Source organism: Lactuca saligna, chromosome 3, assembly GCF_052625555.1.
Source record: "Lactuca saligna cultivar CGN05327 chromosome 3, ASM5262555v1, whole genome shotgun sequence".
Classification (NCBI taxonomy): domain Eukaryota; kingdom Viridiplantae; phylum Streptophyta; class Magnoliopsida; order Asterales; family Asteraceae; genus Lactuca; species Lactuca saligna.
The window spans coordinates 47233032-47245983 of NC_136419.1; the positions used below are offsets into that span (position 1 = coordinate 47233032).

At 33.8% G+C, this 12952-nt stretch overlaps 1 protein-coding gene across 2 annotated transcripts; it reads right to left on the minus strand.

Moving 5' to 3' along the window:
* Positions 1 to 424: 424 nt before the first annotated feature.
* On the minus strand, positions 425 to 10919 carry LOC145036403 (sucrose transport protein SUC3-like). Of its 2 annotated transcripts, XM_078984849.1 has the most exons (15): positions 10798 to 10919; positions 10461 to 10698; positions 9726 to 9791; positions 4854 to 4952; positions 4700 to 4764; positions 4522 to 4606; positions 4390 to 4423; positions 4184 to 4283; positions 3991 to 4066; positions 3532 to 3894; positions 3284 to 3427; positions 2977 to 3195; positions 2830 to 2893; positions 1507 to 1550; positions 425 to 1418 (listed from the first exon to the last, which is right to left on the minus strand). In XM_078984849.1, exons 2-15 carry the CDS (start codon positions 10668 to 10670, stop codon positions 1248 to 1250), a joined length of 1740 nt encoding a protein of 579 aa, XP_078840975.1. In that variant the 5' UTR covers positions 10671 to 10698; positions 10798 to 10919; the 3' UTR covers positions 425 to 1247. The 2 variants fall into 2 exon arrangements, with proteins under 2 accessions (XP_078840975.1, XP_078840974.1); XM_078984848.1 differs by having other exon boundaries at positions 10461 to 10914.
* Between the last annotated feature and the right edge of the window lie 2033 nt (positions 10920 to 12952).

Sequence of the window (12952 nt, forward strand, 5' to 3'; positions counted from 1 at the left end):
ATATATATATATATATGATTTACTATTATATTTCAGTTGTATCAATGTAAACCATCAAAGTGTGACAACTTTTTTTTTATATCAACAAATTTGACTTCTTATAACATGCTAAAAGTGTTAAGAGTAGAATATTTTTTCGATAGTTTAGTGACTTTAGTGGGATATTTAGTATCTAAAATTTTCATTAAAACCATTAAATTTTGACAAAATTTCATATTATGATCAGTTTATCTTATAATAACACGTCAAAATAGTTGATATAATTTATTTTCAAACTCTAATTGTTTTTATTGTTGAATCTAAAATACAATGGACCCTTATGCCAAGACATCACTTATAAATTGTACAATTTTGAAGTCTTACAAAAAAATATCTTATGATTAGTACGAAAAGAAAATAAAAATACAAAAGATGATGGATATATTTGAAATGATTGATTAATTAAATAAAAAAACTGATTCCCATGTGGGTATCGTTGGTTAACGTCAGTGTTTTCTTGTAATCAGGATTGTGACTTGTGAACCACTTGATGTCTGCAACGTGTAATTTTAAATTAATTTTAATTTTGTTTTCCATTTAAGGGTAGGCCCATCACTAACTCTGTCCATTTTGGAAGCTTTCTGCTACTTGCCTTCTCCTCTCTCCATCACTTCTTTGATGCTTTTCAGATTTTGGTTCATTGTATTCATTTCTCTATCATATCTATCTTTTTCATCAATTTCATAAATCCCTTTTTTACTCAACAATAATAATAATAACATAACAACATCGTTAAATACCATGAAGATGATGTCAAACTCTCACTGCAAATCCAAATCATTACAACATTATTTATTGGTCCAGACTTGTCAATTACTGCTTCAAAAGAGGAGACTCCCTTAGTCCCTTACAACAATATATTTCCGTTCCTATTAAATATATATTCTTTTCATCTTCACCTTTAAGAATTTTTTTTTTTTAAAGTTGATTACTACTTTAAGAAAGGATTAATACAAGAAGAACGATTGTTTAAATTCTGTATTTCTTCATTCTACTTATATGGTAAAAAAAAAAGCATTAGATCGATTCTTCTAAAGATATAACTATACGTTATAGCATGTGTTTGTGCGTGTGTTTTTAAGGTACAAATTGAGTGAATTTGAAGATGAAATGTGGGGCTAATTATGTGTAGAAAGGAGTTAAGACTTGTATTTCTTTTTGGTGAGGTGTAATTTTGTACAAAATGTTATTGTTAAATGTTAATGTTGTCATCCAAAATGGAAGCCTCCTATTGGTTTATAGGAATTGTTTGGAGATGGAAGCTTTAAAGTTGCGATAATCCCAGCAGCAAGAGCGCTTACAGAAGCAAGAACAAACGCCGGGACATTCCCTCCACCAAATAACGCGTCCCATGGGCCCGCACCAAGTGATACAATCATCTAAACATTATTATAAATACAAATTTTATATATTATTGTTGTTGTTATTATTTTTGTTAAAATGTTTACACATAAGTGATCGAAATACCTGTGGTATTACAATTGCAAGATTCAAAACCCCAATTGCCAATCCTACAAACAAAACCAAAAAATATTAAACAAAAATTAAGGAAGTAATTAAAAATTTAAAATTAAAGAGTAAATTATACGAATGGTCTCTATGGTTTGGGGTGATTTGCACGTTTGGTCCCTAATTTATTTTTTCAACTCGGAAAGTCCCTATTATTTGTTTTCGTTATACGCTTTGTTCTTACTGTTTGATTTTGTTACGCGTTTGATATATATCTTACCTAAAAAACCATTATTTAAATATGGAAAAATGATAGTATAAGCTAAGATGAGGGATGTGTTTATTTAAAGAAATTAAAAAATCAAGAGATAAAATAGTTTCTTCAGGTAAGACATTGACAAAACACGTAACAAAAACAAATAGTAGGGATAATCCGAGTTAAACAAATAAGTTAGGGACTAAACACACAAATTACCCTAAATCATAGGGACCATTCGTGAAATTTACTCAAAATTAAGAGTAAATTACACAAATGGTCCCTATGGTTTGGGGTAATTTGCACGTTTGGTCTCTAACTGATTTTTTCAACTCGAAAAGTATCTACTATTTGTTTTGTTACACGGTTTGTTCTTATTGTTTGTTTTTGTTACGTCTTTGGTCATGTCTTACCTAAAAAGATTATTATTTAAATACAAAAAAATGATGGGGTAAGTAAGATAAGGTGAGGGGGGTGAAAATGGGGTGTGTTTATTTAAATAAATTAAAAAAGTAATGACAAAATAATTTTTTTAAGCAAGACGGAGACCAAACATATAAGAAAAACAAATGGTAGGAAACCTTCCAAGTTCAAATAATAAATTAGAGACTAAACACGCAAATTATTCTAAACCATATGGATCATTCGTGTAATTTACTCAAAATTAAGAGTAAATTAGACAAATGGTCCCTATGGTTTGGGGTAATTTGTTTGCTTGGTCCCTAACTTATTTTTTCAACTCAAAAAGTCTCTAATATGTGTTTTTGTTAAGCGTGTTGTCCATATTATTTGTTTTTGTTACGCGTTTGGTTTCTGTCTTACCTAAAAATACTATTATTTAAATACGGAAAAATAATGGGATGGGTAAGGTAAGGTGAAAAGGGTAGGGTTGGGATGTGTTTATTTAAATAAAATAAAAAATCAATGGCAAAATAATTTTTTTACGTAAGACCGGAACCAAACGTGTAACAAAACAAAAGGTAGGGACCTTCCGAGTTAAAAAATTAAGTTAGGTACCAAACACGTAAATTACCCTAAACCATAGGGACCATTCGTGTAACTTACTCAAAAATAAAACTAATTACCTTGGCCACCTCCTGTATCCGCGGTTAGATCTGCTGTCATAGAGAAGGGAACACTGTAAGTTATCTGCAAAAAACATATACGCCGGTTATTTAATTAGATCTAGCGTGATTCCATTCCTTTGTTGTGATTCCATTCCGATTACTTACAGCAAGAGGAAGGCCAAGAATGGCAAACACAACCAACGAAGCATTCTTGATTGCCTCATTTCCTCCGATCCCTTGTGATTCCCCCAAAGAAATTAAAGTAATAATCGCAGTTCCCGCCATGCAAGCAAACACAATAAAATTGCTTACTGCCCATAAATACTTCGAACCAATCCATTGACACATTGGCTCAATTAAAAACGAACTTATACCAAGAACCACCTGTCACAATATATTATTTCAGTATTTTTTTTTTTGAAAAGTAATATTATATTATTATTGGTGTTTGATTTTTATTTTGAGGTCTTACTGAGTTCAATAGCAAACCAAATGCACCTTCTCTTACACCTTCATCATACGCTTTGATTTCAATAGCACTCCCCTTTGGGTCACCATGATACACTTCTCTACCCATCCAATCTGTATCAAAAAGAAAAAAAGGAAACCACGACAACTGCAAACGTACACATAATCACATCAAAAAAAATACATATGTATGTATAAGTCCATTTTGTAATGATATATAAGTTTTTTTTGGAATTGAACATTTGAACTTACCCATGTAAGGGCCATTACGAGAAGGACAGAGTGCATTCCTAATGGTAAATGGCGTAAGCTGGTCAACAGGTTGACCACGACAGCTCCTGGACTGTCGCTAAAAGTCTCGACTTGATCTTTAGATGCTGAGTCAGCGTTTCTGTCATTGGTGTCCAATTCGAAAACACTTTCGGGCATGTTTCCTACTTTGTGGTGAACTGCGTTTTTACGGGGTTTTGATTCGGTGTGGTCGGGACTATGGTCATGGTGCGGTGGATCCTCGACAAGAGGGATAGCGTCTGATAACCTAAGATGCTGTTTTGGTGCTAATGGAACCTCTTTTGCAAAGTAGAGTGTCACCATTGTGCAAAACGTGAGAAAAATCTGTGTAAAAAAAATCCAACAAAAAAAAGGTCTCATATTAAAAAAGAAAAGAAAAAGTCTCGTATAAAAAAGATGTGTGATGTTATTAAAACTCACCACTGCAACTAAAAATGCTGCTTTTAGATTTCCACAAGCCTCACAACAAGCTCTATTTGTCAAGAAAGGGAACCATCTGAAAATGGGAATTGTGTTATAAATCTTATAGTATTTAAGATTATATAGAAAATAAAAATATAAAAAAAAATGTTTAGTTTTATTGATTGACATTGATTGTAAATAAAATGTTTACCTATGCCAATTTCCACTAGCACCAGATGAAAACCCTAAAATGTTTCCAATTGCCATCCATGAGCAAAATATAGCATTTGCTGAGTTTCTTTGATCAGGGCCTATTGGAAGGATTTTAAATATTAGTATTTTTTATTTTATTTTTGATGATATTTTAAAAATTATGTTTCCTTAGTGTTTAACGAAAGGTATAGTAGTAAATATAACCTGCTAAATCAGCGAGAAGAGCTCGGGCAGGGCCCTAGAATTAGTAAGATAATTATTTGGATGTAAAAAATGTGATAGTTAAAAATGTGTTAATGCACAAAAATAAATGATAAAAAAAAAAAAGAAACTTGCTTGAACTGTGTTGTTAGCAAGGTCCAACATCCAAAATCCTAAGATGAACACGAAAGCTGCTCTTGTACGAGTACCTTTGAATGTGCTGCAATATATAAATATAAATTAAAAGCTAGTGTATATAATTATATTAATTTTATTTATTGTAACTATATTAAGGAGGATATAAAGAGGGAACCTGCAATGTTCTTTTGTATCTCCGAAGAAGTACCCGATGTCTGCAGAAAACCCGATAATTATCACCTAAAGTGCAAAGTCTAGTTTAGTGGAGATAAAATATGGTTAATATAGAAAGGTAGATAGATCGATGGATTTTGTAATGTAACGCTCACAGCAAGTGATATCATGAGGGATCCAATTAAGATAAATGGTCGTCTTCTTCCATATTTTGAAGAGCATTTGTCACTCCAAATGCCAACACAAGGTTGAACCTGAAAGACAAAATCATTTCATGTTGGTTAATCACAAAACTTATAGGACAACCAATATGGGAGATTCCTTTAAGATGATGACTTTCACCATTTACATAGAAAAAACAAGAATGGAGTGAAGGTCCATTGTGATAATTGATGAACTATCAGATGAGTTGTATGGAGCTAAATAATTGATGAACTATTAGATGAGTTGTGTGGAACTAAATAATTGATGAACTATTAGATGAGTTTTATAGAGCTAAATAATTGATGAACTATCAGATTAGCATGAGGGTGGTATTTAGAGTGTTGATACGTAACAAGTGCCTTTTCATGGATTTGGTTGCATTAGGTATCATCAAATTAGCATGTGAAAGGAAGATGTACAAAAAAACAATGTTTTGAGCTCATGAAAGGCATTACAAGTTTTTGGTATCTTGATGATATACTTGTGTACAGTAAGTTCGAGGAGGAACATTGCAATCATTTGCATGCGATCCTTCGACAGTTGATGCATTGACATTTGCACGCAAATAAAATTGTGACTTGGGAATTGAAGTGGTTGGGAATTTAGGTCATGTATTTTGCAAATTTTGGTAGCAATGGATCATTTTATGCTTAAAGCATGTTGCAATGGCTAATATAGAAAGTTTAAAATGGCGTATGGACATAACTCTAAGGGTTATAGACAAGTTTATCAAAGAAACACAGATTTGCATTGGAGTAAAGAGGCACAAACGACCATTGAAATTTTGTAAAGTGTCTTGACTTTAGCTTGTGTGCTCGCATTGCCTATTTTTACAAAGCCATTTGTTGCTAAAACTAATGCAAATGGCGTGTCCATTAGTTTGCACAACCAATGTTGGTGTACAAGTGCTTGGAAAAAGCTCATTTATGGCTAGACTTGATGGCAATTGTGTTTGCAATCTTGAAATGCCACCGGTACTTTGTAGGTCATGAGGGGTGAATATTAAAATGATGAACAGAACAAGAGACTAAGGCAATCGAATGTGGTTCACCATTTATTGCTATTGCGATTCCTAAGAAGTGAAAAACTGAAAAGAAGGAATTTCAAAGTATCACTTTAAACAAAAAAATGACACATCATTCAACAGCTAATAGAAATAACAAAGTCGGCAAAAAATCAAGTAACTCATTAGGAAACTTTCAACCCTATCTAACGTTCCCATACATGCTCTTTACTCCCATTTTACTTGGTCAAGGCTTGACTCTGCCACATCATCCTACATTACCTGTTGACTCGTACACACGACACAATAAATAAACGATTAAGTCAACAATCACCTTTCTTAATCGTTTATTCACACCCTTCACTCATAACAACGTCTAATTACCTTAGGACCATCTTGATTCTTAACCTTTCCCGGACACACGACCTCCACCTTGATCACATCCAAAGTCATCTCTAAATCTTTTTTGATTATTTACAACACCTGCAACATGCAACATGACATCATATTGGATACGTTAATTACGATCTAGTCTTTTCTCGGATCCACGTTCCCTTCCTCTGCTACATCCAAAGCCAATCTGATTTAAACTTCCACCGCCATAATGTTTACACCATGTTGTTTCTCCATTACATTATTGTTTTGCCGATTAAGCCTATTCCGAGAGATTCTTCCACCGATCAATAAAACAAGGTCACCACCACCTTTACTGTCTTCTATCACCTGTAACACGAACCAAACTCAAAGACACTTGCTTTGATTTCCTTGTACTCATCTTTTCCACACCTTTAGTTAATTAATCTCCCTTTATCACACAAACAATTCGATCAAGGATGTAACCAGATTTCAAAACTTCAACAGGTGATCATAACATCACATCCCCTTCAAAACAAAACCTGATTCCCTGCTGCATTGTTACGATTCCACATAGGCCGAAGTAAATTAATTTGGTGGCTTATAAATTCAAGAGTCCCCTCCTCCTATAAGCTAGCTTTTGGGAGTGAGTTCTACACTTACGCTTATGGCATGATACGGTCTTGGTATGGATAGGTTTGTATTATGTTCCTGCCCTATAGTGACGGGCTACACCTTTTCTTAAAACCAACCTTCTACTTTTTCATGATCCCTAGGCTCTAATACCGAATGTAGGTTATGAGGGATGAATACTAAAATAGTGAATGGAACAAAAGATACTAATACGGTCAAATGGTTCACCCTTTATTACTACCTCAATGCTTGCAAAGTGAAAAGCTGAAAGGAAGGAATTTCAAAGTATCATCTTAAACACAAAAACTGGAAAGAAGGAATCTCAAAGTATCATCTTAAACACAAAAACATGACATAACTTAAAATAGCTAAGAGAAATAACAGAGACTACAAAAAAATCTAAAACTCCTTTGGAAATGTTCAATGCTATCCAATGTTCCCATGCACGTTCTCTACTCCCATTTTACTTGAACAAGGCTGACTCTACCACATCATCCTAAATTGACCCGCTAGCCCATACTCATGACCCGATTAATAAAAGATTAACCCATCGTACTTGTTGGAGAGAAAATTCAGCGTAAGAACGTACAAACAAAGCATGAAGTTTTTTTTTTTCAACAATGTGTAATTGAATTATTGTATCATAAAATGGGTAATCAAGTTGTTACAAGTAAAAAATAATAAAATACTAGGGAGGTCACTGCACTATCATTTAGGAATTTTGAATGCTCCGTGATGGGAGGGCCTTATTTGTTATAATGGGAGATGATTACGAATGAGTATTTGGACCGTTTCCACACAGGGTGCATTTTTTAAAAAGTTTTCATGGTTGGGATCAGGGTAGGGGGAAGGGAGTCTTGTCTCAAATACCCTACGGGGCCTTAAAATATTATGCTATATTTCACTAGTTTTAATTTATAACATATAAATATTAAAATAGAGTAACGATAGTCTAATATTTTTTTTATTTAACTATTAGTATAGTATGTAATGTTAAACGAGATAAATATGGGTGAAATACGGTAACTTTGGCTATATGGAGAATTTTGGGACAAACGGGGTTTTGGGGCAAACGGGGGATTTCGAGGGCAGGGGGATGTTTACCGTGCCCATTTGGCCCTAGTGACATCTATAAACATGTTGGAAAAATTAAGGACTTATCTAATTCTTGCTCATTAAAAGATGAAAGTACGAGGCAGACAAACATCGAAAATATGATTCTTTGAAGTGGGGGAGAAGGTGTTTCTCAAACCAAGACCTTAGGGATAGGTCATTAATAGGAAATAAGAATCAAAAGTTTTCAGCTCAATTTCATTGGTCCTTTGAGGTACTAGAACATGTAGGGAATGTCGCACAGCATATGAATATATGACCAATCGCTAAAGTCCATTATGTTTTTCATATTTCCTAATTGCATAGAGCCATTGGGCAATGCAAATTCATCTGACGTTATTCCTCGTGATCTTAGTCCTAACAAAACTAGTGTTTCACATCTCTCACTTCCTATTGAATATTCAGGCCCTCCTCATTCGAATGTTGGGATGCGAACAAATGCTTCACCTACTGCCTTAGTTCTATAATCTCAATCCTAACAAAACCACTTCCAACATCATTGTTAAATGGTTTAACCTTCCTGAATCTTAAACAATGTAGGAAACCACCCTTAATTTTATCAAATGCCTTCCCAAAATTAACTCTGAGGACACGACCAATTTTGGAAAGGACCACAAGATCATGAGATCACATGAAGTTATTAGGAGTTTTTATTATTATTCCATTTCAATTTAATTTCTTTTTATTTCATCCTACAACTTTAAATAATGTAAGAAGAAATCATTTTGGGATATGAAAAATGTTGCTTTTTTTTTTTACACTCTCAACATCTTCTTCCTCTTCCTCTAAAGCTCAACCTTGCTTAAAAGAGGCCTACCCCTATAAGTCTTCCTATCATGTAAATACCTCTCCTACTACTTTTGACAAGAATTGCGAACAACTATAGACTAGTAGTTGAAGTTACTAAATTTCCATTGATGTGAAATGTACAAAACATTTATGATTAAGCAAGTAAAGTGGTGACTTCCTAAGGCAAAAAGTAGTGATATTAAAGTGATGAAAAGGAACCTTCTCAGAGCTATCCAAGGTTGTGTTATGATGTTGCAAGTATACTACAACTGAAATTTCTCAAATAAATGCACATTACTATCAACTTTTGTGCTCTCTTATTCATATATATTCCTAATTTCAACTAAATCAAGAAGCCAATGTTTCTTTTTTTAAATGCTCAAAGAGATTTAACAATTAATACCTAAAACCCCAACAAGACGTTGATGGGTAATGATTGATCAATTGTTTGGTGCTTCCATTTTATCGATCCATAAATAGCATAATGCATATTTCCTCATTTAGCCAAAGATCAATTTTAACTGTAAATTTTTCCAAAAGATTCTCAAATAACTTATGGTGGAAAGATTCCATTACCTCACGCTCATTTTTTCTACTTTTGCCAACACTTCTCACACGGGCACTCCATCTTATCTTTTAAAACTTCTTGTAGGTTTAAGTCCTTAAAAGAACTCGGATATAAGTTAATGTTACTATTTATGAAAGAGCTATACCTAAGTTAAATAATGGTTCATAGCCATGAGGTGGAGAAATGGTAATAAGACAAAAAGAGTTGTGAACTAGCTAAATATACAACATAACCAACATAAACAATATTTGTTATTTGCATACCCACCATGTTAAAAAAAACTTCATGTGTTATAAAGAAGTGACATACTTCTGAACTTTAAAATGAAATTCAGATAAGTGAAAAGATATTATTATAACTTACCACAAGACCTGTAATAGGACCACAAAGCCAGATAAAGGATGAGAATGCATGCCCTATTCCAAGTGTCTGTATCGAAAATAAAAGATGCAAATCAATAAGAAAGTAACAACAATAGAACACGACATGCTAACATGAACACTGACAATTGACTATCTGCATTTACATATTAGGCCTGGTCTTTTTAGCTTCATACACAATTGATAAACGAAGAAATTCGCATAGGCAATATTAAACAGTAGGTCTATTCCTATTAGAGGTATATCTAGTGATCAATTACCGACAAAAAATATCAAGCATGAAGGCTTCCAACTACTTAAAGACTAAAGCAAGAATCCATGAAGCAACTGTATCTAAAAGAAGTCAGAGTCATGATTGGTAGACAAGGAATAGAATGTAGTGAATTCTTACACTCTCACCTGAAAACCAGATACTCAAGTTCCATATGCCATCTACTTGCAACCATTTTTATCTTTATAAGTTAACACTAAATTCTAATGTTTAAGTAAATACCAACATAACTCCCCAGAATGTATAGTGAAGAGAAAAAAGGACTCATCACTGTTGGTTTAAAGGGCTCCAAATCACCAAAACTACATTCACTCAAGCTACACTTTCTCAACGACATGACTACTTTGAGAAGACAAATAAATGTAACTACATACACCATACTAACACTCCATGCGAGAAATATTCGAATTGCCAAAGTAAAAAAAAAAAAAAGAAAAAAGAAAAAACCTGAATGTAAGGTGTTAGAAGCGAGAGTTGTAGGGCCCATCCAAATTGAACACCGGCGGCAACAGTACAACTCAAAATCAACGTAATTAAGCTACAATTGTTGGTTGGTGGTCCTTGCGATGGAGAAGAAGAATTTGAGGCAATTCTATGGGGAAATTCATTAGAAGTGTCAGATTCCATGCGTCGATTAGCTTCCTCTTCGAATTTCATTATTTCAACCTCCGCGTCTGCATCATTCCTGAGGTTTTTGTAGGGCACACGGATCGACATTGAATCCATATTTTATTCAAATTCACATACATACATAACACATTGTGATGAATAATTGGATATAGACCTAATTTGATATGATTCCGTCGAAATGAACGAATTTCAGATCTGCGATTATTGTAGATTTGCAACGGTCAGTAAGTCATGAACAATTGATGTAGCGTCAAAGTTAGCCGGGGGAAGGGGAGTTGATGTTGTTATGGATAGGAGGAACATGAGATAGAGACGTGTTGTTGGTAACACCATTAATTTGTCTTCGTCAATAAGAATCGCGTTGATTTCCATTCCCCCACCTTTCACATTCATTCTTTTTGAGTTTTTTAATTTAAGATCTAATATTCAATTAAATTTAGAACAAATTACTGAAATCGTCCCTATGGTTTGGCAAAAATTACATGTTTGGTCCTTAACATTTTTCGTACTCGGACCATCCCTATAGTTTATTTTGTTGCGTCTTTGGTCCCTGTCAGAGGTCAAAAGACTATATTGCCCATATTTATTTCTTTTTTATTTAATTTATTATTTGTTTATTATTAATCTATTTAAAAAGTTTATAATTAATACATAATGGTCCCACCACCCACATCCTTCTCCTTCTTCCCAACGATACCACCACTTCTGTAATCAAACCCCATGACCACCACTTTCAATGTTAAACACCACCACCACCTCCGACATCAAACGCCATTGTCGCCACCACTACCATCAAACACAAACACATGCCCATAAATCATGAAATCGATGTGCTCAAACCCAAACATTAAACCTGTTCAAACCCAAAAAATCATGCCTAGAAAAAATATTCTCTGATGCTTAATCTCTTCGGTGACCAGAAAAATTTATTATTTAGAGTTTAATTTATCTTTCATACTCAAGACAAGTTAAACCAAATTTTTGGTAGACCCACCTAAATTGAACTCATCAAGAACAGAACCCGTTTTGAAACAAATCAAACCTAAAATACCCATTGATTCTCTAAAATTCAAAACAAGATCTTGAATATGTTCTAATATTTCAAAATGGTTTTTATAAAATCTTTCATAACAAAAACCCTAAAGTTATAGAGTGAGATTTCATCTAGAATCACTGTCATCGGAAGAAACAGAAGCATCACTGGTGTAGGTGTAGCAATATATGTACGATGGTGGATAGTGGTGACAGAGGTCTAACTACGATGATGAGGATCAAGTGGAATTGAGAGAGGTGTGGATCAGGGAAGGAGAATGATGATTTAACTTTCTCAACAAGTGAGAGAAGGTGGTGATGGGTTTTTGGTCATAAGACATCCTATGTGCTCATACAAACCCTAATGCTTGGATCTAGGTTTCTCTATTGTACATGCTTTGAATCCAAGACTATAAACCCTAATTCTAGCATACATATAATCATATTAACATGAGAATAAGTTTATAGTGTTACCTTGATTGTTATGTAGCAATAACAATCCCAAATCTCCTTGTATTGACTTTGGAAGGCTTAGAGTCACAAGTGTCACTCCTCTAATGGCTTACAAACACCATAAGCAAGTGGAGAAGGTATAAGGAGAGAGGTGAGAGGTTAGAATTCGTATCTAGGACCTCTTGGGAAGGGATACACGAATTCATGGCCCTAGGGGTGTTTATATAGGTGTAGAGATAGGGTTTCAGTCATTATCCTTATCTACTTGATTATCCATTAAGCAACCAATAAGATAATCCTTGAATCCTTATCATACTCGAATTCTAAGGGATTTACACCTCAAATTCGTTCACCATATATATAAGGTAATCCTTACCTTATTTTGTAACTATCACATAATTACAAATCAGTCCCTCTAGTTTAATTAATTACATTTGATCACAAAACTAATTCTTAATTAATTATTGACCAATATTAATTAAACAAATATGATTTCTCCTTTAATATATTATTCTTATAACATATTAATAAATCATATTATCCTCTCTCTCTTTATTCATTTCTCCAATCAAGTTGCTTTGGTGAAGGCAACCCAAAAGGACCATGCACCATCGGGTCAAGTACATACCAAAATAGTTATGGACTTAGACACTAATCCAACAGTCTCCCACTTGGATAAGTCTAACAACTATTCTGCGTATGACTTCAGATCCTGATCTGCAATCGTAGCTTTCCAAAGCCGCTGTCAACTCTGATCATATCAGATACGTGTGTCCTTAGATAAGGGATCATATATTCCTCCATTCTAGATATCGTCTGAGACA

Excerpts from the sequence above, each read along its gene's own strand:
- LOC145036403 (XM_078984848.1), bottom strand. The coding sequence starts at position 10,739 with ATGGATTCAATGTCGATCCGTGTGCCCTACAAAAACCTCAGGAATGAT. Across the intron at positions 4,607-4,699 it reads GATACAAAAGAACATTGCAG|CACATTCAAAGGTACTCGTA; the intron begins GTTCCCTCTTTA and ends TATATATTGCAG. Across the intron at positions 1,419-1,506 it reads TTGCAATTGTAATACCACAG|ATGATTGTATCACTTGGTGC; the intron begins GTATTTCGATCA and ends AATAATGTTTAG.